Source organism: Pongo pygmaeus, chromosome 9 (assembly GCF_028885625.2).
Source record: "Pongo pygmaeus isolate AG05252 chromosome 9, NHGRI_mPonPyg2-v2.0_pri, whole genome shotgun sequence".
NCBI lineage: Eukaryota > Metazoa > Chordata > Mammalia > Primates > Hominidae > Pongo > Pongo pygmaeus.
Window position 1 is genome coordinate 22,580,421 of NC_072382.2, and position 27,707 is coordinate 22,608,127.

The 27,707-nt window shown below is 53.9% G+C and overlaps 1 protein-coding gene across 2 annotated transcripts in view; it reads right to left on the reverse strand.

Moving 5' to 3' along the window:
• Positions 1-334: 334 nt before the first annotated feature.
• CD82 (CD82 molecule) overlaps positions 335-27,707 on the reverse strand; it is a 54,964-nt gene continuing 27,591 nt past the window's right edge. For both annotated transcript variants that reach the window (XM_054439508.2, XM_054439509.2), the window contains exons 3-10: positions 26,227-26,309; positions 20,741-20,813; positions 15,786-15,910; positions 15,541-15,615; positions 5,302-5,403; positions 2,313-2,516; positions 1,955-2,038; positions 335-1,631 (exon numbers count right to left, since the gene is read on the reverse strand). In XM_054439508.2, the coding sequence (XP_054295483.1) occupies positions 1,554-1,631; positions 1,955-2,038; positions 2,313-2,516; positions 5,302-5,403; positions 15,541-15,615; positions 15,786-15,910; positions 20,741-20,813; positions 26,227-26,289 (804 nt within the window). In that variant the 5' untranslated portion in view covers positions 26,290-26,309 and the 3' untranslated portion in view covers positions 335-1,553. The remainder of the gene's footprint in view (positions 1,632-1,954; positions 2,039-2,312; positions 2,517-5,301; positions 5,404-15,540; positions 15,616-15,785; positions 15,911-20,740; positions 20,814-26,226; positions 26,310-27,707) is intronic.

A 27,707-nucleotide genomic window follows, 5' to 3' on the forward strand; every position in this document is an offset into this window, starting at 1 on the left:
CTAGAAAGCGATGCCAAGTTTATCCTGTGGCTTCCCTGTCCCCCATCACCAGCCCACTTTTGTGCAGCTTCTGGGGGCACCCATACCCTAGTTTCAGAAGCAGGAATCGAGAGGTACAATCTATACCTCTCTTAGCACCAGATCAAACTCCAGGCACCCCAGCATGCAGGCAGGCCCATCATGGTCCTAAGGCTCAGGCTGCAGAGGCAGATGCCTGTGGGAGGGCAGAGCAGTGAGGGGTCCAGCAGTCTCCAGCAGACCCAGCCACTCCGCTCACACCCTCTGCCCTGGGTCCTCCCCTGCCCCAGGAAGCAGCATCCCTACCATTCTAGACTAGACTGTTATAAATCCTCTTTAATAGTCTTAGAATCTTGAGTGTGTTTTACAGAATGGTGCACACAAAGCCCCCTCCCCTCTCCCCCCTACAAGGCACAGCCTCACCCACCCCATTCCCCAGGGGCCAGAAGACAGCTTGCCAAGAAAGGCCAGCCCACCTTCTCCCAGGAGAAGCCATCCTCCTCCTCCCCGCCGCTGGCCAGCTCCAGACTCTGGAGAATACAGGACCAGCTCTGTGCCATGCCCCCAAGGACTCACCTGTCCCTAAGCAGCTCAGGGCCAAGCCAGATCCCCTCATCCAGGCAGACCCCCTCCAGCCCAGCTCCCCTAGGCCCTGTCCCTAGGGCATGGCCCAGGCTAATCTGAGCTGTCTAGATGGACCTGCATCAGGCCTGGGGAAGGGGTGCCACCCCTTAATATCAGGTAAAACCCACCCTCTCCCACTGCCTTCAATATAATTGTGAAAAAACAAAGATATAAATGTCATAGTGGGAAATAAGTTGACCCACCCAGTAGGCAGCCTCCTGACAGCCCAGAGTGCCTTATCTAACGCCCTCCCCTCCAATTTTTTTTTTTTTTTTGAGACGGAGTCTCGCTCTGTCCCCCAGGCTGGAGTGCAGTGGCGCAATCTCAGCTCACTGCAACCTGCGCTCCCGGGTTCACGCCATTCTCCTGCCTCAGCCTCCCAAGTAGCTGGGACTACAGGGGCCCGCCACCGCACCTGGCTAAATTTTTTTGTATTTTTAGTAGAGACGGGGTTTCACCGTGTTAGCCAGGATGGTCTCGATCTCCTGACCTCGTGATCCACCTGCCTCGGCCTCCCAAAGTGCTGGGATTACAGGTGTGAGCCACCGCACCCGGCCCCCTCCTCCCGAATTTTTCATACAGTTGCCCCCATACAATATACACACCCTTGAGGGCAGGTAGAAGTCCAGCCCATCTGCGCCAGGGATGCTGCGGGGAGCATTTTTCTCTGAGTTGCTAAGAGAACCCTGATGGGCAGTGAGCAGAGGAACCACAGAACAGCCAGGGCTCAAGGCTGGCAGCGGATAGGCCAGGAGAGATCGCTAGGCCCCAGAAAGCCCCCTACTTTCAGTCAGGGTGGGCAAGAGGGTCTTCGCAGTGAAGTGGGAGGCAGGCCTGGAGGAGGGAGCCAGGGAGACCCCTGGGAGCCCTGAGGTCAGGGGCCAGGCAGGGAGATGGGGATAGCAGCTGGCTCAGTACTTGGGGACCTTGCTGTAGTCTTCGGAATGGACGTGCCGGCACAAGCAGATGGACAGGAGCATCCCCAGGAGCTGTGGGGAGAGGCGGAGAGTCAGAGGGTGGCTGGGTGTCCCGGCCTCAGACGCCCCAGCCTCGCCATCCAGGTTTAGATGGGGATTAAGTGGATCCTCAACTTGAGCCTCACAACCACCCTGTGACGCAGGCAGCAGAGGGAGGCCCAGAGGGGCAGTGCTTTGTCTGAGGTCACACAGCCAGACAGTGCTCAGGCCAGAGGGCCTCTGGAAGCTGATGGGGTGCTGGCCCCCTCGGCCACCACCTCCCCAAGGAGATCAGCAGAACAGAGACAACCCAGGAGGACCCGGGATGGAGAAGGGATGGGGGAGGGGGCTCAGACCTCAATGACCGCCACACCCACGCCCACGCCGAGGATGATGCCCAGGTTCTCCTGCAGCCACGCCTGCACCTTCTCCATGCAGCCCTGCAAGGGGAGAATGCGGTCACATCACCCCGCTCTGCACCATCCCGTCCTGCCATGCAGAACCACCGAAAGCCCCCCAGTCCCAGCCTGGAAGCCCCTAAAGAGGGCTCTGCCTGTTCCTTGAATGAATATATTAACAAAGAAGTAGATGAAGGTACAAATGACAGGTGAATCAAGGGAAGGAACTAAATGGAGGAAGGAAGAGCTGAGCAGTAGCCCAGACGGCTCCCAACGCCCTCGGAGCCCAGTCCCCGATCCGCAGCCCCCCGCATACCTGCTGGTACACAGGCCAGTCCTCAGGGTGGTTGCCACTCTGGGTCCTGTTGCCGGGGGCCTCGCAGAAGCCCTTCCTCACGGAAAGGCTGTTGTCCTCTTCCCCCTTGTCTTTGCAGGAACAGGGGTAGGTGACCTCAGGGCGATTCATGAGCTCAGCGTTGTCCGTCCAGTTGTAGAAGCTGACCCAGCCGCAGCACTTCACCTGGGCAAGGCAGGGGACAGACTGCTTGTGCTCACGGCTCACCCCAGGCAGGCTGCCCTCCTGGCAGAGGCAGGGCCTCCCCAGGACAGAGACTCAGATATGCCACTTCCAGGCCCCTGGTCCCAGCCAAACCATCATAAACTACAAGTACAGCAGAAAAATCAAAACCAGGACCAGCAAAAATACAAAGCAGAGTCGGAAGGAAGTTCAAGTTGAAGGAGCGCAGGTGTGCAGGGCACAAGGAGAATGGATGGCAGACAGTTCACAGTGCAGGGTTTAAAGTCAGGCTACTGGGTTACAATCCCAGCCCTGCCACCTACCAGCTGAGCAACCTCCATCTAGAAACTAGCCTCAATTTCCTCATCTGTAAATGGGGATAATTAAAATCCCCAACCCCAGGGCTATCACAAGGACTAAATGGGATGAGGCAGGCAAAGTACCCAGCATAGGTGTGCGGAGCACAATAAGCTTAGGAAAGGCTGTTTGACTTTAGCACAGGAATTGAGATTTGCCTCTGAGCTTCCTGGTGAAAAGGAGAAAAAGTGAAAAGTGAAAAAGTAGACGGGGTCAGTTCTGCCTTTTTTTTTTTTTTTTTTCTGAGACAGAGTCTTGCTCAGTCGCCCAGGCTGGAGTGCAGCAGCGTGATCTTGGCTCACTGCGACCTCCACCTCCAGGGTTCAAATGATTCTCCTGCTTCAGCCTCCTGAGTAGCTGGGATTACAGGCACTCGCCATCACGCCTGGCTAATGTTTGTATTTTTAGTAGAGACGGGGTTTCACCATGTTGGCCAGGCTGGTCTTGAACTCCTGACCTCAAGTGATCCGTCCGCCTCGGCCTCCCAAAGTGCTGGGATTACAGGTGTGAGCCACCTCGGCTAGCTGGTCAATTCTGCCATTTTAAAGGAGAAAATACTCTAGCTCTAGAGAGAAGAAAGCCTTTCCAGGCTCTGTGTGCTAAAGGAGGTCTCTGTGTGCGAATCCCTGCAATGCTGGGGGTTCCTGGGAGGATTCAACGGGATAGCCACGGTCACAGTAGGGGTCAGTTCCTGGACCGCTTCCTTCCTATCTCGGAGGGGTGTCGCCCGACCAGTAGCCAGTGGCCAGCAGGGGGAGTGCCAGGCACACTCAGAAATGCTCAGCTCCAGGCAGTTTCTAATCCAGGTTTACAGGCGCTTGTTCCAGCAGCCAGGCTGCCTCTTCTCTCCCAGAAAAGGCTGGCACCTCTGAGAGGTGCACAGGTCTGCAAGGCTGGGGGTACCCACAGGCCGTCCTGCACCAGAGCAAAATGAGGCAGGTCTCCTTGGCCCGTCTATGGCAGAGCCTCCTTCCAAGCAACCCCTTGGCCTGACTCCAGCTCTACCTGGTCCCCAGCAGCACATGCCACCTCCGCCTGTGTCTCCATGGATGTGCATGGTGACTAGAACATCACCACCAACATACCACATAATAAATGCTGCGTAAGTGCTTCAGGCTTTAACAATGTATCTCACACGGCATGGGTCAGTAGCCCCATTGCATAGATGAGGAAGCAGGCTCAGCAAAGGTCTAGCGGCTGTGGCAGTGTTAGCACTCCAGGCCTTGGGAGTCTGACTTACCACCAGCTAAGCAGCATCTGACAGCATCAGAATCATCTAGAACCAGCCAATGACTTTCCAGGGTAGGATGCTCACCACCTCCCAAGGGACCCACTTCTCCTCCCAGGTCCCTTGTCAGATGGCACTGGTTTATGTCACTGATGACATCCAGACTTTGCTAAAATTAGCAAAGTCTCAGCAATTGTGGGTCAAACTACATATGCGACCAAAACATTTCCTTGTATGCACCAAGACTTCCAGCTGCCACGACCCCCACACCTGATCTCTGTCAGGGCCAGAAAACATCGCTCTCCCCTTCCTCCACTCAGAAAATGGCCATGTCCATGTTGCCTAGATAGAGTGTCCTCTCTGCAAACTCTCCTGGTGCCCCAGAGTCACACTTTCTCCTGCTGCCCATGCCCTTTATACCCCACATCCCTCCCCTGAGGTGTCAACAGGCCCTACGTGACCACTGTGTTCTGCGCCCTCACAGGATTGAAGATCAGAGATGGCAGGTCCCAGCCAAGGGCACACACAGCATCCGGGACCACAAGAAAGGAGAGCCAGGTGGTCATTGGATCACTATTGAGACAGGCTGGGAACCTGGTCAGTCTATCTGTTGGTCAGTCGGTCAGTCCGTCCGTCCATCTGTCCACCCATCCATCCATCCATCTCTCTCACTTTAATGGAGGTATAATACACATGAACTAATGGGCACACATTCAGCTTGGTGCATTTTTACATATGTGCACATACTGGCGAAACCAGTATCAAGATTTGGCTAGAATACTCCTTTTGCCCTAGAAGGCTCCCTCAACACCTCCCCAGCTAGTGCCCTTCCCGGAGGCAGCCTTCACTGGGACTTCTCAGCATATCAGCCTTGGCACCCAGTTTCCTAAAACCCAGGGTGGAGGTCCCAACGCTCCCCAGTGTGGCTTGAGATAAGAGGGCTGACAACTGCCCCCATGCTCTCTGGCCACAAATGGGAGCACAGAGCTGTGAAGCTGCCTCTGAGTCTTTGGGCCCCCTGAGCAGGGAGCTGTGGTGCTCCCTGGGGTGCCAGGGTGCCCTGCCCCCACAGAAGCACACTCCTACAAACTGTCAGGCATACACGAGCACTGCAGATGCCAGTCCCAGACATGTCGGTGCACAGAGCCCCAAATGCAGGGACACCCAGGCCAGAGAGCCTCCTGCAGCCCCGCCCCACCTCACCTGAGCCTGCACGTAGTCCCAGGCATCCTGCAGGCTGTCCTCGCGACTGCTGTTGTAGTCTCGAATGAGCTCAGTCACGATGCCGCCCATCTCCTGCTTCAGCTGCAGCGGGGAGGACAAAGATCGCGGTCAGATTCCCTGAAACCCGTGCCCACCTGTGGTCACCCTTACTTAAACTGCCTCACCCCGTTCCCCTCAGCAACCCTGGGACATGCTCATGGCTCCAACCACTTTCCTGGTGCTCCCAGGGAGCCCGATGCAGGCAGTGCCAACCACTCCTGCCCCACTATCTCTTCTGCGCTTGGCAGCAGCCCGGCCCTGTAAACATCAATATTCTCATGTCACTGCTGAAAACCCTGTAGGGGCCTCCCACCACCAGGGCAGTCCCCACCGTCAGTGTCCCCATAGCAGCCTAGGAGGTCCTACACCACTTGTCTGCCTCCCCAGACCTTCTGTCCTCTGTTCTTCCTCCCTCTGCTTCAACTGAGTAGATTTCCGTGCTGTCTTTGTGCCAGGCACACTCCTGCCCTGGGGCCTTTGCACGTGCTGTTCCCACCGCCTGGAATGCTCTTCCCCTAGACATTAACATGGCTCACCCTCTGCTTCCTTCAGAGCTCTGCTCCAGTGTCACCTCCTCAGAAAGGCCTTACCAGACCACTCTACAAAATATCAGCCCTTCCCCATCCCCTCTCCCCCAACCAATCAACCACCCCTCCCGGGCCTCCCTTATCCCACAAGGGAAAGCACGCTGTATTTTTCTTTAGAGCACTGACGTTACATGCTTGTTGGTTTTCAGGGCTTATCATCTCTCTCCACTAGCACATCAGCTCTGTGGGGGCAGGGACCACATCTGGCACGCTCACTACAGGGTCCCCCATGGCTAGCACAAGCTTGGCACAGAATAGGTGTGCGGGGTACGTGAATGCTGAATGCACACCTAACCACCACGGTCTGCCAGGCACCAGAGCCAGACCCATGCAACTTCTTGGTGAATCCTTACACCTCCCACAGGGCAGCTTCAGGGAGAAGGAGGGACAGGGAGGAAAGCCCAGCTCAGCTTCCTTCTTCCAAGGACCAGAGTGCAGCCTCTCCAAACAGGGCCCCCAAGACAGCAGGGTAGATGCCTGGAGGGGGCCCCAAGACTGGGGGACCTGGAACTTCGGGATCAACTATATGGTCAAAAGACCCTCCCTCTATGCAGGCATGGTGGTGTGTGCCTGTAATCCCAGCTACTCAGGAGGCTGAGGCAGGAGAATTGCTTGAACCTCACTGGAGGTTGAAGTGAGTCAAGATCGCACCACTGCACTCCAGCCTGGGTGACAGAGTAAGAGTCCATCTCAAAAAACAAACAAAAAAAAGAAAACAAACAAACAAAAAAAACAAAACAGAAAAGATCCTCCCTCACCCCTTCCCAAGCCCCAAGCCAGCAGCGCCAGCCAGCCGGAGTATGAGGTCAGTTGCCTTTCTGGGACCTCACTGCTTGCCCCAGAGCTCCAAAAACATCTCACTTTTTGTTTTGTTTTGTTTTGTTTTTTTGAGACAGGGTCTCCCTGTCACCCAGACTGGAGGGCAGCGGCAGGATCTCAGCTTACTGCAACTTCTGCCTCCTGGGGTTAAGCAATCCTCCCACTTCAGCCTCCCAGGTAGCTGGGGCTACAGGCATGAGTCACCATGCCCGGCTAATTTTTGTATTTTTAGTAGGGACAGGGTCTCACCATGTTGCCCCGGCTGGTCTCAAACTCTTGACCTCAAATGATCCACCCGCCTCAGCTTCCCAATATGCTGGGATTACAGGCCTGAGCCACCTCGCCTGGCCCAAATCTACATCTTGCCTATGCTGGTCCTCACCCTGCTCAGGAATTAAGGGTCCCTCCTTGTGGTGGAGAGCAGCACCTGCTCTCAGCTAACCCCACAGAGAAAACACTGATTTACAAAGCAGGCAGAGGAGGGGTTTCTAAATAAGTCAGCTGTGCAAAGGGAGGCAAACCCAGAGCCCGCTAAGGGCAGGGCCTCCCTCGGCGATAAGCAGGCCTGGGTGGGAGGGGAGCCTCCGAGAGCCAGCCCCTGCCTGGCTCCACCTAGCCTGTCACATGGACCTTGCCCAGAGGCCTTCCAGGGCAAATGTATGGTTGGACTGGTCATGGCAGTGGGGGCGAGGGACCCTAGAAGGCAGGGATGCCAAGGAGAAGGCCACACACCTTCCCATCTTGGTTCCTGAGAGGGAAGAATTGGGAGAAATGGGACAGGTACTTCCAGGTGGGGTTTCAGAGCCTGACTCCCACGGAATCCTGTTGGTGGGGCTTCCGGCAGCTCCCCACGGGTAGTCCTTGAATGAACACTGTGCTCAGAAAACCCATATCCTGCAGATGGACCTGCAGCCCCGGCTCCTCACCCAGCTCCCTTGGTTAAATTAATGCTGGGGCTGGCCATGGTGGCTCACGTATGTAATTCCAGCACTTTGGGAGGCCAAGGTGGGCAGATCACGAGCTCAGGAGATGGAGACCATCCTAGCTAACATTGTGAAACCCCATCTCTACTGAAAAAAAAAAAATACTAAAAATTAGCTGGGTGTGATGGCAGGCGCCTGTAGTCCCAGCTACTCGGGAGACTGAGACAGAAGAATCGCTTGAACCCAAGAGGCGGAGGGTGCAGTGAGCCGAGATCACGCCACTGCACTCCAGCCTGGGCGACAGAGCGAGACTCCGTCTCAAAAAAAAAAAAAAAAAAAAAAATTTAATGCTGGGAAACCAGCCTACGATGACGCTCCCTACCCTTCTCTCAATAAAGCTCTCAGCATGATACTTAAAAAAAAAAAAAAGCCATTATACAGAGTTCTGCAATTTACAAAGCTTTCCTGTCAGTAATTAATCACAACACTAATAGTGGCTAACTTTTATCAAATGTTTGTTATGTACCTGGTGCTGTGGTAAGCACTTTAAATGTATTATCTCAACTGAATCTTCACAGCAGACCTATGGCCTAGGTATTCACTCCATTCCCTCATTATAGAGATAAAGAAAACAAACCCAGAGAGGTTAATTAACTTGCCCAAAGTCACACAGCCAACATGTGGAAGAAGTGAGGTTTGTACACAGGCTTGGCTGATTTCAGAACCCAGGTTTTTACCTATTAAGCTTTATTGGCATTTAAACTACAAGGCCATACCCAGTTTTAACCAGGGCCCAGAAAAGCTAAGTGGTTTGCCTGAGTCACATAGCTGGGGCTGTCTGCCAGGCGATCTGACATCTCGGGTCCACCTCTCAACCCCAGTGGGTGGGTGATCCCCACGGTGTGGAAAGGAGGGGTTCTCTAGAAGCATCTGTGCGGAAAGCTGCCTCTCCCACATCCTTCCCCACCCACCCAGCTTCCTCACAACATGTTGCACTGAGGCTCTGTTTAAACCCCAGCGTGGTTGTCACAGCAGCCTGGACTTCCCTGTTTCTCTCCCAGGCCCCCTGAAATGAGAAGGTGATGGAAGCTGGGTGGTTTCCACCTAGACGGGTGGTTTCCATGGAAACACCACAACATCTTTCAGTCCAGAATGTGGTTGAGGGACACACCTGGGCCACGGGGACCATGGCCACAGGGGCTGGTTCAGCTTGGAGCTGATGCTCAGGAGGCCTGTGCTGGGAGTGCAGGGAGGTCACCCTGGCAACCAGGTAGCTACTGAGACAAAAAGGACAGGGAGGTAGCAGGAGCAGACATTCATGATCTCCCTCCATCCCCCAAGGGACCACTCCATTGTTTCTGCCTGCCCTGCAGAAACCCACTCCTTGGATGTAACCACCCTTCTATTTCTCCGTGGAGCTGAGGAGGCCCCACTCCCTCGATGCCAGAAGCAGGCAAAAGACCTGGGCTGCCACTCAGTGCCATCCACATTGCAGGCATGGCGAGTGGTTCAGAGACGGGCTTGAGACCCACGCTCACATACCCGGCCCTCTTTCCATCAATGTGGTAGGATGAGGACCTGGGCTACCCTCAGGCTCCACTGGGGACAGCCTGCCCGAGAAGGGAGCCAACAGAGGAGGGCAGGGCTGAAGGGTGAAGAGGGACAGGAGCAGCCTTTGGGAACCTGGATCCAGCTGAGCCTTCTGCTGGCTCTGGCCACTTTCAGTTAGGTCACTGTCACATGCCATAAAGAGTCCTGCCCAGGGCCATCTGCATAATTTACACCTAGTGCAAAGCAAAAATGCAGGGCCCCTTGTTTAAAAATTATTAAGAATTTCAGCTGGGCATGGTGGCTCACACCTGTAATCCCAACACTTTGGGAGGCCGAGATGGGCAGATCACTTGAGGTCAGGAGCTCAAGTCCAGCCTGGCCAACATGGTGAAACCCCATCTCTACTAAAAACACAAAAATTAGCTGGGCATGGTGGTGCATGCCTGTAGTCCCAGCTACTTGGAAGGCTGAGGCAGGAGGATCACCTGAGCCCAGAAAGTGGAGGTTGCAGTGGGCCGAGATCATCCCACTGCACTCCAGCCTGGGCAACAGAGCAAGACTCTATCTCAAAAAGAAAAGAAGAAAAAAAAAGAATTTCAATACAGCAACAGCAGATTATCCTGTGCAACTGCATGGGTTCAATGCCAAGGAAGCCAGCCCTGTCTTCCCTGTCTCCCTCCTCCCCATTTCTCAGAAGAGAAAAATGAGGCTCAGAGTTGGAGCAACTTCCCAAGATCACATAGATAGAAAGCAGCAGAGACATGACCAGACCTTGATCTGTGCAGCTCCAAGGACCCGGGATCTTAGCCTCGGCAAGCTGCCCACCGCCTCCCCATGACCCTGCTGTCCTCTGCATGGCTCTACTCACGTCCCACCCAAATGCTGAGCTTTGACTTGTCTTTTAGTGTGAATTTTCACAGAGTCAGAATTAGGAGAGACCTTTGAGTCCAACAAATCATCCAAAGCATGGAAGAGTCATACTTTTTTAGGCTCTCCTTAAATGCTCCCTGTGATGGGGAACTCAGTACCTCACACAATAGCATGTTGCGGAGTTGAGAGGCTCTTGATACAATTTAAGTTCTGCTCAAATGACTTCTACCCACATGTATCAGTTCACATCCTCCTCCTCTCCCAGCTACCCAAGTCCCAGCTAGGACCACAGGAACAAATCAAATCCCTTTCTCGAAGGACACATGTCATCCAGATACTTGAGACTAGACTACATCTCCAGGGTAACTTTTCAGGCTCCTGTGCCCACCCCTTGCGGTGCTGTGCAGACCTCTTGCCATGCTCTTTAAGGTGTGAAATCGCCCCTTATAATGAGGTACATATGCATGAATTGGACCTACATCTTCCTGTCCTCTCCAGGTTTCCCACATGAGATGTTGGCAAATGCTTTGCTAGAATACAGATACACCAGCTCAGAGGCTGCATCCCAGTATCCTGATAGGAAATGAGGGCGCTTCCTGCATCTTTCCTCCAAGTCCAGCTGCAATCCACATAATTAGCTACCCCAGAATGCAGAGCCAGTGACCAGCGTGTGCTTCAGAGATTCTAGCCCAAGTGTCTTTCCATAATCCCTTTCCAGAGGAGTAGCCTGGACTCCTCCATTCTCTTCTCAACAGGGAAGAGAAAGGTCACCTCTCCCTGTCCCAGGCTCCACCTGCTCTTCCTCCCTCTGCCCCATCGCAAAAGAACCCCAAGCCAGAGAATCAGGAAGTTCTAATTCAGCAAGCAGACAGCTCACAGAGAACCACACTGTCCCCTAGGAACCCGTCTCGCCACCTGTGTCTCACACATGAGGGTATGTGCACACCAACAATTTGGGGCTTTCAGGGTGAGAGCAAGGAGGACAAGAAGGAAGTCACAGTTCCCCTGACCAACATCTCTGGGGAGCTGTCTGGCCGGCAACTGCCACTGTCACAGCCCCCACCTCTGGCTCCCAGCCAGGCCAAGTGAGCCCCTTCCCCTCCAATGTCTTCTGCTTGAGCCTGACAGCTCTCAGAGCCTCAGGGGCCTCCCTGGCACAGGTATGGCCTGCCAAGTGCACCCAGCTCAGCGCCCACACACCACAGGAAAGGGCAAACTGCATTCATTCCTTCTCACTCCTCCCACCTCCACTGTCTAGACAGAACAAGTCAGAATCCCCGACTGCCTGCACTGGGCATGGCCCAAGAGCTCGCCTGTGGATCAGAGAGTCTGGGTAACTTATCTGAAGCCACACAGCAATCAGCGGCAGAGCCCACACTAAAACACAGGGCCCCTGAATCCCAGAGCTGGGCTCTGCTCACCAGAGGCTGGATAAACAAGCAGATGAGGATCTTAGCACCACACCCAAATCCCCGTTCCTGCAGCCCTTGCTCTGCAGACAACGAGGGCAGCAGGAACAGCTGCCACCTGTTGAGCCCTTACCAGGCCCTCATGAAGTGAATAATGGCAGCAATAATAATAAACACTGGCAATGATGCCAGCAACATCAGCCTCCAGCTGAGCGCCGCACGACACCCTTCCCCTATGTTAGTGCTCTTCATCTCTGAAGTGCTGCGAGGCAGCCCCTGGGGGCTCCGGCTGGAGACAGGATCAGATTTTAGAAAGGGCCTGGAGGGACAGATCACACCCACTAGTGGGGGCTGGGGCACCAGCCTGCAATGAGTCTCATTTCTGTTTCCCCAGGGACGCCCGAATGGGGCAGGCAAAGGCCATACATAGCCTTGCTTCCTTTCGGGTTCAATTTTGCCACCAAATGAGTTGCAAATGCTACTTTTGGTTTTCAAAGTGTTTTTTTTGGATTTCAGAATTGCAGAGAAGGGACAGTGGGCCTATATTGTTACTAGTTTGACAAATGAGGAAACTGAGGCACAGGGAGGCTGAGTAGCATGCCCAGAACGTCAGAGCAGTGGTTCCACAGTCAAGACCCTTGGACACCACTCTGCATTTTCATGAAGTGTCACAGTCTGTGTTCACTTCAACCTGGGTGGTAGGGCAGGGAGAGGCAGATTTATTCTCAATTTATAGAAGCAGAACCCAAGGCTCCAGAGGTGACAGGCCAAGCCAAGGTCCCCAACCTCCCCATCGCTGCCCTGAGAAGAGTGGCTGTGGGTGACAGGGGCAGGAAGGACAGAGGGCAGCCCTGGAGACCACAGCAGGGTCACTCCCACCCACCTGCACGGGAGCCCTATCTCCTTTCAAAAGGTCTTTCTCTTCCTTAGGTTCAAACAAGTCCCACCCCCACGCTGAGCCTTGTCTGCCAGAATAAACACCATCAAGAGTATATTTAGTCTTCCACTGAGATTTACGATGCGTTGCGAAAGAAAAAAATAAATTGTTCATTCCAACTCGGGCGATACAGTGGCACCAGAACTTCTTCAGCAAAGCCAGAAAATTTCCCCCTGCCTTCCCGAAAAGACGGTGGTGGACTAAGATGAGGCAGGCTGGGGACTAGGCGGTGTGGACTCTGAAGGGGAAGGTTTTAGTTGAGTGATGAGGAATAGTGCGAGAAGTATTGAGGTGATGATGGTGGGTCATGTGGTGGTATTTAGTTGGGGCATTTCACTGCAAAGAGAGGCTCATTCTCTTAGTCTTTAACTTAAAAGGTTAATGCTAGGTTAGCTTTGCAGTGAGCCTCAGGAAAGGAAGTAGGGCGGATTGTGGGGTGGAAGGGTTATAAAGTGAATACGGGCCCTATTTCGAAGATTTTTAGGGGAATTAGTTCTAGGACGATAGGCATAAAGCTGTGCAGGGGCGGGGGATGCAATGCACAGAGCTTGGCTGGGGTCGGGAAACCCAAATCTCCAAACAAGTCCTGTTCTGGGGCTGATAGGACACCTCTGAGGCTAAGCTCCTCACTATCAGCCAAGCAGAGTTAACGAGCTCGCGGGAGGGCAGCATGGTGGATAGGGAAGCATGGGCCTCGGACTCTGAGGCATCAGGATGGAAATCCCCACTCTGATGCATCCAAGCTGTGTGTGTCAGTGGCTGAAAGTCACTTTGCTTTCCTGGGCCTCAGTTTCTTCAAATGGAAAATGTTTGTAAATTTGAAACGTGTATTTCAGCTCACTTTTCTAGCTCAGCTCCTGGCATGTGGTTGGTGCCAACCCGGTGGGTACCATATTTATTACTGTGAGATGGTGAATCACATAGGGTGGACTGCCCAAGATCCCTGCAGAGGCGACCAGCTTCTGAGCCATAGAAACCCGCTCACAGGGGCCTGGTTCTAATCCACCCTGATTTTATCACTAACTAGGTCCTAAAGAAGCTCAGTGCCATAGGGCAGAAATGAAGACCTGACCCCATAACCATTTTTCTGGGAAAGGAATTTCCCTCCCTTAACTGCTGGCTTCCTGTCTAACAGCCAAACAAGCTGCTTTTCATCTACAAAATTCACTATTTTCCACTTTTGCCTTGACTGCCAGGAAGCTCAGTGCCCAAGTTAGCCCTTAGCTACCAAGAGTATCTTGTCTTGTGAAGTTCTATTAAGTTCTAAGTTCTATTAAGTGTTAGTTGTTGATGTTGATGTTGGTATAGTGTTTTCTCAGTTTCCTTCCAAGAGGGATCTCAGGCAACTTGACCTTCAAGTGGTGAAGGGTAGGAGCCCATCTGGCTGCCGGCTCTGCCACCCTCACTGGTGGACAAGAACTGGTGGCACTGGAAGCAGGGACCCCAAGGGTCTGCTAGGCCACAGGCCACGTGCAGCAGCGTCTGGGGACGGGTGAACTCAGGACTTGGAGTCAGGGAGCCTAGGTTGCCCTTACTCCTTCATCTGCAGGACGGAGATTCTCCCACGACCTTGAGAGGGCCTAGTGAGGATCAGCGAGAGGAGGAGTGTAACGTGGTCAACACCGTACTTGGTATATGCTGTGCATGGACTCAACTGGAGGGATGGTGGGTGTTAGAGTCACTATTATCAATGCTGTTATTGCTTTTCATTTCAGAGCATCTGCTTCTCCATCTGTCAACATAAAACCCTGCAGAGCCATTGTGAGGACAAGACGCTGTATGGAAAGCTTCTAGAAGATCCCACGTGCACACAGTAGGTGCTTCTTACATGATAACTGTGACTCACAATTAACTGGCTCACCCAATAGCCATTCTTGGCTTCTTTCTCTCTTGTGCCTCTGTCTTTAGAGTCTGAAAGTTGGATACTCACATTCTCAGCCTCCTTTGCAACCAGCGGTGGCTTTGTAACCCAGTCTGGGGAAGTCTGTTGGAGGACTTTTTTTTTTTTTTTTTTTTAAGATAAGGTCTCACTCTGTTGCCCCAAGCTCTGTTTCATGGCTCACTGTAGCTCAACCTCCTGGCCTCAAGGATCCTCCTGCCTCAGCCTCCTGAGTAGCTGGGACCACAGGCGCACACCACCATGGCTAGCATTTTTAAAAATTTGTTTGTAGAAATGGGGTCTCACCATGTTGCCCAGGCTGGTCTCAAAGCAATCCTCCCACCTCTGCCTCCCTAAGTATTGGGATTACAGTCATGAGCCACTGTGCCTTTTCTGATAAAAGGGCTTGCTTTTCTGATAAAAGGGATGGCCATGTCTGGCACTGCCCACTTCCCCATCTTCCGGCCACAGCGGCACAGACATTGTGCCTGGTGCTGTGGCAGCCATCTTGGAACCACGAGGTAAGTGTCATAATGCAGGACAGCCGTCCCAGCGAGGATGCTCAACAGCCAGAACCAGGGCCTCTGAGCTTCCAAACCAGACTTCCGGTCAAGTCAACCACAGATGTCCTTCAAGTTTAAGCCGCTGTAAGTCTGATTTTCTGTTTCTGAAAGCTGAACATCTCCCCTCGGACACAAGACTGATGTTTTTATTAATAGTCTCCTTCTAAACCTCATTTGTGGGTGAGTGGCATGGATTTAATAGTTGCTAAAGTATCTTAATAACAACAAGAATGACATTTATTGAGTACTTATGGTATCATGCGCTATGTGTTTCACTCAGATAATCTCGAATAATCTTTGCAACCACTCTGAGAGTTCAGTTTTCTTATTGTTTCCATTTTACAGATGGTGGAACAGGCACATAGAGGCAAGCAGCTTGCCCAAGGCCACACAGCTAGAAAGCAGGGGGGTCAGGCTAAGATCCAGGCCCAGCGAGGACTGCCCACACCTGCCGCCTTCTCCTCTAACGCTCCCCCATTTGATCACAAGGAATACTGTCCAGGAGGCCGTCCCTGACACCTACTGGATCTGTCTGTGACAACTGGGGGCGGGGGTGGGTCCTTGTCCATCCCCCACACTCAAGGTCAATCACCCCCATGGCTGGTCCAGCCCAGTGAGGAGGCAGGGAGAGAGGGGCTTACCTTGCCCATGTTGAAGTAGAAGAGGGCCCCGGCCGTCACCTGGGCAATGAGGATCAGGAGCAGGAAAGCAAAGTACTGGGGACACAGAGCAGGCAAAGTCAGCTGAGGATCCCCGACCAGGTGCACCCAGCCCGCGTGCCTCGAGAGATGCTCTCCACCCGGTGTTACGGCCAGCGCCGCGGTCAGGCTGCACTCGGCTGGATGAGAGGAAATGGGCAGGCAGCTGCGGAGGGAACCGTACTCACCAGCCCCAGCAGGCAGCGGACCTCGTTGACGGCGCCAATGCAGCCCAGGAAGCCCATGAGCATGGTGACTGCCCCCACGCCGATGAAGACGTAGGCCCCCATCCTGAGCGAGCTGGAGGAGGTTTCTAGGGGGAAGAAGCAGCACACTCACTAAGTACAAAATCAGTGGGCCCAGCAGGTATAAACACCTGGCCTAACCGCCCAGGTCTTCTTCCGGATCCCCTCTTTGGAGCCAGGGTGTTGGGGTCAGCTGCATTCCCCTGCTGGCTTCTCACTGCCCAACAGGGAACCAGCTCACCCCCATCCCCACTTGTGTCCCTCCCCCAGTAAAATTGCAATCCACACCCTTATCCAGCCTAAGCCCCTTCCCGGCTTTATTTTTTTCTTAGTAACGCTTCTCAGGATTGAATAGACTACATTTCACTGATTCTTCTTGCTCATTGTCTACTCTCCCCCTCCACCAAGGACCTGAGGTGCATGAGGGCAGAAGCTTCGCTTTATTCCCAGGGAACCCCCAGCTTGAACAGCACCTCTCGCAGTGAGGTGCTGTGCACAGTGAATGTCTGCGGAATTGACAGACAAGAGGCTGGCTAGTTCTCCAGGGGCCACTGACATTAAGATTCCAAGCTGATTTTTAACCCGCCTTCCTTCTTGTCCATATAATAACAAACACCAGCCTTTCTTGCCCAGTCACTGTGCCTCATGGGCTTTCCACATGCTGTCTCCAACTCTGACATCACCCTGCCTGGCAGGCACTAGCATGGCCATTTCACAGATAAGAAAACTGAGGCTCAGAAAGGCGAACAGGCAAGGGCCTGAGCTGGAATTTGAAAATATGCAAATCTCCAGTGCCACACTCTTTCCGCTGATGCACAGGGCACATGTATTGCTACAGGTGCGATGCATATTCATTCAGCCAACAAATGTTTACTGGGTGCCCACTTCATGCCAGGCACTGTGCCAGTTGCTGGGGATGCAGAAGAGTGACTAACAAGGTCTGACATTTGGGGGTGGGGAGTGGAGACAAAAAGTACACGATACAGGTTTTCTGGTTGTGTTGGGTGCCATGAAGATACCAAAGCGGGCTAACTGCAGAGAACTGCCGGGCTGGGAGAGGGTCAGAATGGGTCGACGAAGGCCAGCCTGAGCCGGTGACATTTGAGCCAAGACATGAAGAAGTCAGCCAAGCAAAGATCTGTGGGAAAAGCATTCCAGGCAGGGAGCACAGCAGGTGCAAAGGCCTGAGGAAGGAGGAGCTTGATGTATTTGAAGATTGGAAAGAAGGTGAGAGAATGGACCAGTGAGAGCAAGAAAGGAGCCCGGGAGGAAATGATGTTTAGGAGGTACAGGGATGGGCCTGATGGCTAAGACCCTCTTTAGAGCCACCTGTGGACAGGCCCATTCCGGGAGGGAGAGATCAGGAGTCCTGCAGGGGCACTTGGCCAACATTTCCTAAGACACCCAACCCATCACACAGGGTAAAGCTCATGTCATCTCTAACTCACCAGCATGGGTACGCTGTACCCCCAGGGCATGGGACGCACCTGGAGGGCGAGGGTGCTGGCGTCTCCAGAAGGCTGGAGAGCAGTGTGGATCAGAGGAGCCTCTTAGGGATGCAGATGCTTGAGTCTGTTACAACCCAACCAAGACGCTCCCGGCAGGAGGCCAAGGACCTGCGTTTTTAATCTGCTCCCCTAAGCACTGAGGCACAGCCAGGACCAACCCCTTGACCATCAGCAGGGAGAATACAGGCCTGGGGCTGGCCACGACTCCCTGGGGATCCTGGAGAGGCCGAGGTCCCCATCTTGGTCCCCAAGGGGCGTTAGTGCCCTTACAGAATAACTATCAAACCGGAGGATGGGAGGGAGTCTGTGGGATTCATCTCCACTTCCTGATCACAGACAGAATGTTCTGGAGCTCAGGAAGAGCCCTGCCAACCCTACTCTCAGGCTTCCTCCACCCAGTTCCTCACAGGAGCCCCCCACCTTCCTCAGGGTGAGTGTGGGGACCTCCTGGCACTGAGCCCCAGCCATCAGTGTGGGCAGGGAGAGGCTGTCAATTCCACTTTTCCTAAACTTGCTGGGTTTGGCTTCCAACAATTCCTCCCAGTGATTACTCTCAGAAAAAAGAAACTGGCATTGCCCAGACAGCCGCTGTGTGCCAGCCCTGAACAAGGCCCTTTATCCAAAGCATCCTGCCTAATTTCAGCAACCACCCTCTGCAGCTGTACTCACATCCTGATTTGTCTGCAAGGACCCCGAGGCTCAGAAAGGCTAGCAGGCTGCAAGGTGTCTGGCAGGGAAGGACCAGGGCTGAGACCCCAACTCAGATCCTTCCCCCGGGATACCAGACAAACTGCGAGGTCTCCGTATCTCAGAACATTTCATTGATGCCATTCCCTGTCTCCCCCCAGGATCCCAGGCCTACCCAACATCTGAGCAAGCTGACTTAGGAAGTAGGCGAGGGTATGTTCTGGGGTAGGCCATCCACAGGGCATGGAAAAAAAAAATCACCTTTTAGTCTTCCTGGGCCTAGAAGGGACTAGGAAGGTAGAAAGGAAGTGGCCCAAACAGAAAGGGATGAGGGATCAAGAAAAGTAGATTCTAATCCCAGCTCTGCTGCCAACACGCTCTGACCCTGGGCAAGCTATTTTCTATTTCTTTCTCTGTAAAATGGGTCTAAAGCCTGCCACTTGAAGATGGCAAAAGGATTAAATTGTATTATAAAATTTAGCTAACAATCACTTATGTAGGGTTTTTCACTGAGGGCTGTCCCAAACTCTTTTCAGATAAAAATGAGAGGCTCATTTAATTTCTCACAATAACCACAGAAAGTGCACTCTATTACGATCCTCATTTTATAAGTGAGGAGGCACAGAGAGGTGAAGCAATGTGCTGAGGGTCACACAGCTAGTGGACAGCACCACTGTGAATCGAACCCCAGCAGTCAGGCTTGAGTCTGCTCTTCATTGCAAAGTGCTTCCTCTTACTAAGGTACTAACCAGTGGAATGTGGCTGCAGAGCCATGTGGTCCAGGTGTTCAAGGCACGGGCTTGGAAGCTAGGCTACCTCATCTGCAGCCAGCTCCCCTACCGGCTTGCTGTGTGCCCTTAAACAAGTTACTACACCTGTCTGTGCTTCAGTTTCCTCCTCTGTAAAATGAGGATAGGAATGCCCAGACCAATGGACTCAGAGCAGGGATTCAACTTGGTAGGAAAAGAGCTGTCCCCAGTTCTGCCCCTCAGCTGCTCTGTGACTATTCGCAAGTCATTTTTCCCCACCCCCGGCCTCAGTTTACACAAGTGCCTAGTGACCAGGCAAGAGGATCAGTGTTTCTGAACCCTGGCTGCCTGGGGAATCCACCCGGGGAACTTTTTAGAAAACACCAGCACTCAGGCTCCCACCCACACCAACCAAGTCAGGTCCCTTGGGGTGGGTGGGGCTCAGGCCGAAGCATTTGTAAAATGCACTCCCTCCTGCAGACAGTAGACCTTTGAGGTCCGGCCAGCTTGAGATTCTCAGACCCAAACAGGGAGGAGGCCAGAACCACGCAGGAAGCTCTCCCCACCCAGTGGGCTCACCCCCACTGCGCCAGTTGCAGGGCAGGGCGCAGAGGGCAGAAATGTGGGTGGGCAGGCTGGGCCTCTAGACTTTGCCCTGGGGTGCAGTGCCTGCTGGGTTGGGCCATGACTCAGGAAGTAGAGAGCTGGGCCTAATGGGGCCAAGGAGGGTGTGTCACAGGCCAGGAGAACGTGGGGGGCATGGGTTGCCCACCCACCCTAACCCCAGAATGGAGGGTGAAAGGGGGTGAGACTGATAGCCCCGGGGTGCATCAGATGTGGCTAGAGTGTAGATCATCCTTGCTTTCCATCTCCTGGAGGGGAGGCCTAGCCCCTGGGGCCAGGGGGACAGATGTGGCCCCTCCATCATCACATCCTAGCTAGGTTCCGCTTTATGTAAATCAAGCAGCTGTCATGGGCCACATTCCAAACCAGCTGCCTTGGGCAGCTGCTGGGAGAAGTGAGCCGCACTCAGTGAGGGGAGTGGCACGGCTGTCCCCTGGGGGCTTCTGCTGTGCCTCCCTCCCACCACAGGGAGCCCCTGAGAGGTCAGCGCAGCAGGCCCTGACGGCTTCCTGGAGGAGGCTGAGCAGGTGCAGAAGGGCTCTTATCCCTGTAAAAATGCCTTAGGCCCCTTTCCTTCTGCCTCTGGTGAGAGAAGGGGTTTCCACACTGTGGCTCACCCTGCCATGTGCTGCATTTAGGACCAAAGCTCTTGGAGTTCGAGTCCCACACCTACCATTCAGAAGCTGTGTGAACTTCAGCAAGGGACTTAACCTCTCCGAGCCTCTGTTTCTTCATTGGTAAGGCGGGAATAGAACAGTATCTACCTCACAGGGCTGTGGTGGGATTAAGACAGTTTATCGGTGCAAACTGCTTGGCACATGAGCAGCATGATAATTGATGACTATGTCTGGAACCTTCCTCATCTGTGCACACACCTGACCCACCTAGCTGCTGCCGGGCTTATAGCGAAGCACCACTGATAGCAGGTGCCTCATCAGCCCCTGACTATCTTTCCCACATCCCTGTGAAATGGGAGGGGCTGTTGCCTACATTCTGCTGGATGGGCAAGTGACGGGACAGAGAATGTAAGAGGCTTTCCTAAGGTCAGGGCCAAGGGAAGGGGCCAGGAAGGGAAAACAAGCCTCCCTCACCCCCAGTGTTCCCCCAGACAACAGCAGCTTTGTTCGGGGAAGAAGAGAAAATTCCTTTTGGAAACCCCTGCAGAGGGAGCCATGGGCAGTGGTGGGCAGCAGGACCTGGCCACATCCCTGAGGTCAGCGGGAAAAGCGACAGGCATTGAAGCCGAAGCACTTATGGGAGCAGCTGTGTCTGCGCCCTGGCCCTCCCCTCTCCAGTGGGCCTGGGTCTGGGGAAGCTGAGGGGTCCTTACGCAGGACAGAGATGAAACTGCTCTTGTCGGCCAGGATCCACACCCCGAAGCCCAGGATCACTGCACCCAGGATCTGGAAGGAGAAGGGAGCAGTTAATGGGGAGCCAAGAGCAGACAGAGTGAGAGCCCTCCCCCTGCCAGCTGTCCCTGGAACCCAAGTCAGGGTGGGCAGGGCAGGGGGCCACAGAGGGCACCACCTCCACCCTTCTCCAGCCCAGAGATGTCCAGATGGCCTCAGGTCCCACATCGCAGCAAGCCAGACACCAGGACCATGGGCAGGGAATCCCTCCTGCCTCCCATCTTGCCCCCCTCCACCATGTGTGATTCAGCCGAGCCTCCTGGTGCAGCCTCCTGCCAGGGGCACCCTTCCTGCCACATCTTCTGGCTCTTTTCTCAGCTCATCCCCCCCAACTCCACCCAGTTCAGAGCTTCCCAAACAAGAAAGGCTCTGAGGAGGACCCTCCATGGACTGGAACATCAAAGCCCAACTCATCCCCAGGTCTGAACAACGGGGTCACCTGCCACAGGAGCCTTCTCTGACCCCCTCAGGCAGACTCGGGTGCCCCCATTCTGCAGCAACCACTGTCCGACCCTTCTTAACAGTCATTCTGACTGGGTCTAACTGCTGTGTTGGTTTCTCTGGCTAAACTGTGAGCTCCCTGAGGGCAGGGCTGGTTGGAGGCAGCTCTGCATCCCCAGCAGCTCTATAGCACTGGGTGCTAAGTGGCTGGGGGAATGAATAAGCTGATGAACCAAACTGCAAATGCAGGACTAGAAAGGGAAATGAAGGTCAGGCCCGGTGGTTCATGCCTATAATCCCAACACTTTGTGAGGCCCAGGCAGGAGGATCACTTGAGCCCAGGAGTTTGAGACCAGCCTGGGCAACACAGAGAGACCTCAACTCTACAAAAAATTTCAAAAATCAGCCAATGTGGTGGTGCGTGCCTGTAGTCCCAGCTACGGGGGAAGCTGAGGAGAGAGGATCACTTGGCCCCAGGGAAGTCAAGGCTGCAGTGAACTGTGTTCATGACATGGCCCTCCAGCCTGGGTGACAGGGCAAGACCCCCTCACTCTGCCCCCCCACAAAAAGGAAAAAATGAATGAGGTGTTACAAATAAGGATCCCAAGCCCAGGGATTCCCTGCTTCTCTCCCATCTACCAGGGCTGAGCTCATCTCCCCAGGTGGAGTCCCAGCCAAGATCCACCATCCCACAAAGCTGGCAAAGGCTGGGGAAGTACCTGCCATCTGGGCAAAGATGCAGGTTCCCTTTGGAGGTGGGGGTGGCCCTGTGTCAACCCACAAGGCTGGCCATTAGTGGGGGCCTGGACTGGGCCCACCTGGTGGATGACCCATCTTGAAACTCCCACCTGTATCACAGCCCTGGGTTCCCACCTCAGCCATCATCCCATAATCTCAGGTCCGAGGCCAGCAGCTGCCATAGAGCCCTGAGCCTGGGGCTGGCCTGGGCACAGGGTCTCCATCAGTATCATTCTATCATTATCAAAGACCAGAGCCAGGACTGGCCCAAGGCATGAGGCACCTGCCTCAGGTGTAACACATGAGGAGGCACCAAAAAGTCAGGCAAGTAGAACACCTGAGGTCAGGAGTTTGAGACCAGCCTGGCCAACATGGCGAAACCCCGTCTGTACTAAAAATACAATTAGCTGGGCGTGTTGATGGGGGCCTGTAATCCCAGTTACTCAGGAGGCTGAGGCAGGAGAATCAGTTGAACTCAGGAAGCGGAAGTTGCAGTGAGCCGAGGTCATGCCACTGCACTCCAGCCTGGACAAGAGTGAGACTCCATCTCAAAAAAAAAAAAAAAAAAAATTAAGGCCAAAAATCCATGATAACTGAACTATTAAACTTCGAAATAAAATGTTGACAGTATCAGTATTATCGATGTTTCCTTTTGCCCCAGGGCCCAGGTGGCTCAGTAGGGGGTTGCCTCTCTCCCCTTACCCTTGTACTTTCTGCCTTAAAGGCCACTGTGACTGATGACTACAACCACAAAGGCACGGTGACCACCCCACGTCTGCCCCCCAGTGTCTCCCACCAGAATCATCACTGAGGTATTATCTGTCCTCTCCTCTATCCCAGTGAGACGGGCCTTGTAATTGACCTCATTTTATACACAGGGAATTTTATATGAGGCCTTGATTTTATCCATCAGGGACTGGAAGCCAGATGGTGGTAGGTGAGCTATAGGGATATTTTGGATCCATCCTGGGCCTTCACCCAGAAAGCCAGTCTCAGGACAGAAAAGCCCCTGAGACACTGGGGAGAAGAAGAGTCTGCTGGAAGGTGGGCCCACCTTAATTTGCACAGCTGGGGGAAATGGGGGCTTTCCAGGACCCGGGAGTTTGGTTCCCCAAGACCTGCAACCCTACCCAGCACACAACCACCCCACAGCACAGCGAGGCAGGGGCCAGTGCTCAGGCCCACGTCTGCTTCCTCTGCATCTCAGACCCATGTGGGCAGAGCCCCTGCCCCATTCCCTCCCGCATTCACAGGGTGGGACAGGAGGGAGGACAGCCCCTACCAAAAGGGAATGGGAGGCAGGACAGAAAATCCCCTCTTGGCACACATAATCCCAAGTAGATCAAAACCCCACACTACTCAGCTGGCTCCTCAGCTTGCCAAGAGGAACCCAGAGAGCAAAGTCCCTGGGGCTACCCGTTCAGTCCCTCTGCAGGTCTGATGACCCCAGCTTGATGGCCAGATGTGGCTGAATCAGCCACGGGGCTGTGGCAGAGCCAGAAAGGAGGCTGGGCAGCCTACCAGAATGGGCAAGGCACCATGGCACCCCCTTTTTCTCTGTGAACCAAGACTGGAGCTGTGGGGCAGGCCCCATGTTAATCACTCCCCAGCCCTTCCCCAGTCCCCAGATGGGACCCATCAGGAGCCAGGACCCTCAGAGCAGTGAGCATCCTTCCCCAGCATAGCCACAGCAACAGCGCCTCTGCATTCCTCTGGACCTGAGAAAAGTGGCAATGCGCTGCGGAGTCTGGAGTCCGGAGGGAGTACAGGCAAAGGCATACAGGCGCACATGCGCGCAAGCGCGAGCACACATAGCAGCCACGGGGATTTTTCCAAACCACAAATCCAACCACGAAACCCCTCCCAATGTGCATAAAACAAAGAGGCAGGCTGATCGGGTCTGTGCCTGGGGAGGCGCGCTCTGCCTCCACCGGCTGCCCCTGCTGCCAGGATCCCCCTCTCCAAAGCCACACCCAGAACCCCAGGAAGCCTTTGCTGACCTCCATGACCAGGCCAAGAGCCTCATCTGCTTTCTGAAGAGCCTATCTGTTCCTAGTACCCCCAACAACTGCAATTTTTCATGCATTTGAGTAGTTATTTGATGGAAGCCCACTGCTCTCTAGGACACAAGCTCCGGAAGTATAGCAATCAGGGCTCTTCCGCCCTGAACATCTGAAGATACTGAGGTGTCAGATACACATTTGTTGAGGAGTAAACAAGCTCGTTCTGCCTCCTCCAGCCCTCCTCTTTCACTCTCACCCTCCTGTCATACAAGCTGCCCCTCCCCCCTCCAGCATCCTGATGGGTCATCCTAGGCCCCAGTACACAGACAGTTAACACCTGACTCCCGCCAGCCCCTGGAGGAGCCAAAAGGAGGCCAAGCCCTGGCCAGAGAGCAGCTTTTCCAGTCCCTGGTTCCATAGGGCAGCCTGCGAGCAGGACAGAAAGGGCCACCCTGGCTGAAACCACCAACCCCACTCCCTTTCTCTACGAGGGTCTCCCCAACCCCCACTGCATGAAGGAAAGTTTCTTTATCCCTGAAACAAGCTCTGTGACCTCCTAGGCCAGAGCCCAGGCTCCTCTCTCTAGTCCCTAAAGCCCCCAGGGATACAGCTACAGCGCCCACGCACCCCCTCCCCTGAGTCCTGGCCCATTGGCCTTTATGCTGGGTCTCGGCCCAGACACCAAGTGCTTGCCAGGAAAAGCTTGGCTTTGCCTGCACAGGCAGCTGCTTCCCAAAGTCCTAGGGCAGCCAGGAGAGACCTGACCACCAAGCTGGGGAAGCCCAAGCCCGGCGTGGGGTGGGTTCCAGGCCCGGCTGCCATGAGCAGAGGGCCAGAGCCACAGTGGGGCCTCACAGGGTCCTCCAGGAGGGAGCTAGGGCCAGGGCCAGGGTGGACAAAAAGCAAGGCAGGCAGCGCCAGGGCTTCCTGTGTGTGTACATGCGTGTGTGCACACTTGTGTGCGGGTGCCAGGAACACACTTGTACATGTCTGTGCATTGGGTTAAAGCTATGAAGGAGGAATTTTAAAAAAATTTTTTTTTTTTGTAGAGAAACAGGGTCTTGCTATGTTGCCCAAGCTGGTCTAGAACTCCTGGACTCAAACAATCCTCCTGCCTTGGCCTCCCAAAGCACTGGGATTACAGGCAAGACCTACCATGTCTGGCCTGAAAGGGAATTTAGAATGATTCTTGTTTATTTCCCAAACTTCCCGTAAACTATGTAACTCGTAATGTAAACCCCCTGCTCCCCAAACAAGTAATTAATATCTACCATAGAAAATTGGGAAAATACAGAGATGCATAAAGAATAAAATCAAAATTCCTGAGAATCCCAATATTAACATTGAGGTATTTTCTTCTCCTCTCAAAAATACTCACTTTTTTATGAATATGTACATTTAGAACTTTGGATCATAAGAAACATCCTGATTTTTTTTTTTTAACACTATAGGGTAAACCATCAACACAGGGAAGCCAGTGCCCCCAACACTACTCTGAGGCTATGAAGTCCTCTCCAGGGCACTGGACCCCCACAACACACTCTCACTCACACACACCCCACCATCCCAGCAACTCCAAGGCAAGAGGCAGTCCATGCCAGGCCAGAGAGGAAAACCGAGGCCCCAGAAAAACCAGCAGTCAATGTCCACGGAACTGACATCTGGACAGCCCATCTGCTGGGGTGGGTCTGGGGAAGGAGGTATGTGCACTTCGCTGGCCCCAAGCCTGGCGCCCTCTTGCTCACCCTGTGAGAGCTCAGGGAGATACCTTCCCACGGCAGGGACGGGGGTGTGATGGGGCAACTGGGGCCTGGAACTGTCACAGGTCAATTCTTCACACAGGCAGGGTGGGGGCCAGGACAGGACTAGAGAGATGCTAAGAGGCTTCTTCTAGTAGCTCCTGCTGTTGAGTTAGGGGGATGCCCAGGGGCTCTCCTCTCCTTCCCCATACCCACCTCCAGCCCTGGCCAGCCCAGGCTTTGGGTGCTCTAGGAGAGGGGAAGGCCGGGTCAGGAATCCAGTGCTTGGTCAAAGGACCAGCTGGGAATGGCGGGGAATCTCCTCGCCACCCCCACTAGGTTCCATTGGAGATAGTTCGTCCTCAGTCCCCACCCACCAAATCCCCCCAATCCCCAGCCCGGTCGGCTCTGGAAAGGCTCAGGCTGGGATGTCCCTGGGAGGAGAATCTTTTCGGAGGCAGTCAGGGTGGCACGGGACATACTTACAAAGAAGATCAAGTTGAAGAGGAAGAGAAAGTATTTGGTGACTTTGATACAGGCTGAGCCCATCCTGCCAGTCCTGGAGCTTCCTGGGGGAAGAGAGAAGGCAGGCAGGCCAGTGAGGGGATCAGCTCAGTCTGCCCTTGCAGCAACCCCAGGAGGTGGGTACTAACCCTGTCCCTGCCTTACAGGACGCAGAGGCCCAGAGAGGTTAGACAACTAGCCCAAAGCCACACAGCTAGGAAATGAGGTCCCACGAGCAGTCTCGTGTGCCAGGCACTTGATGCTTGGCAGTTAGGATCTGGATCAGCCACTGCACTGGAGCTGGGGCTGGTGGGAGCAAAATGACAGAGGGAGACCCTCACCCCTCAGCTCCATGACCCAGGCTCTGGAACTTGCACAGATGGATTCTGTTTGAAGTCGGGGGCCAGGAAGTTAGTGATCCATTGACAGAAACCCAGAGGTGAGACCTGTGCTTGTTCCACAGACTCCCTCTGGGACTAAGGGCTAGGAGTTGTGGGGTCTGCCAAGGTAAGAAGGGGAATTTTGGCTTCTCAGAAAATAGGCTGAGTGTCCCGGCTTCTTATTACAAGGGGAATAAACATGCATTGTAGAACACCCAACAAATACAGAAAAACAGAAATCAAGCAAAATGTATCTCACTCCAGAGATTAAAAACTGTCATCATTTTAGTAGCTATAATTCGTGTGTGTGTGTGTGTGTGTGTGTGTGTATAACAAATGGGTCTAAACAAAATTGGGCTCATTCTGTATAGTGTTTTGTAGCCTGTTTTTTTCATTCTACAATCTTCCCTCTCTATATGTTGATAAAATGCTCTTCATAGTTTCACATGTTGCATAGGATTCCATCCTATTAGTACTTATTAACATTTGGGGGCTCAGAGTCCTCCAAAAAATTCATGTGTAGTTAGCATTTTGTGATGCTAATAATTTCTGGGAGTTCATGGACCTCTGAAACCCATTCAGGAACCCCAGTGGCCCCAGGTTAAAGTCTCAGATGTGGCCATCCCATAAAAGCATTTAACTGATACTCTAAGATCGGACACACAGGTTGTTTCCAAGTTTTCACAGTCTGCCCGATGACACAAGTTGTGCTTCTGAAATGACACAAACCATGCTCGGGCATGCTGTGCCCCTCCACTCCAAAAGACCCCAGGCGAGGGGAGGGCCCTGGGAGGAAGAGGGAAGCTGGAAGCTGACTGTTCTCACCCTGACTCAGAGGCCAGAAAATCCAGGAGTGCCAGCCACCAGCCTTCAGACCCTTTGGGGCAAAGGGAGCCAGTACCGCCGGGCAGCTGGGGCCTAGACAGCTGGCCTGGGACAGCTGCATGGGCAGAGCTGGGCTGGGGGGGTGGAGGGGACGGCACCAGGCCCACTTGTGTTTCCCTGCTTTATGAAGGGGGAAGGGCAGGCCACAGAGCAAAGGGAAAGGAAAGCTGGAGGCCCGGGCTTCACTCCTTCTTCCTC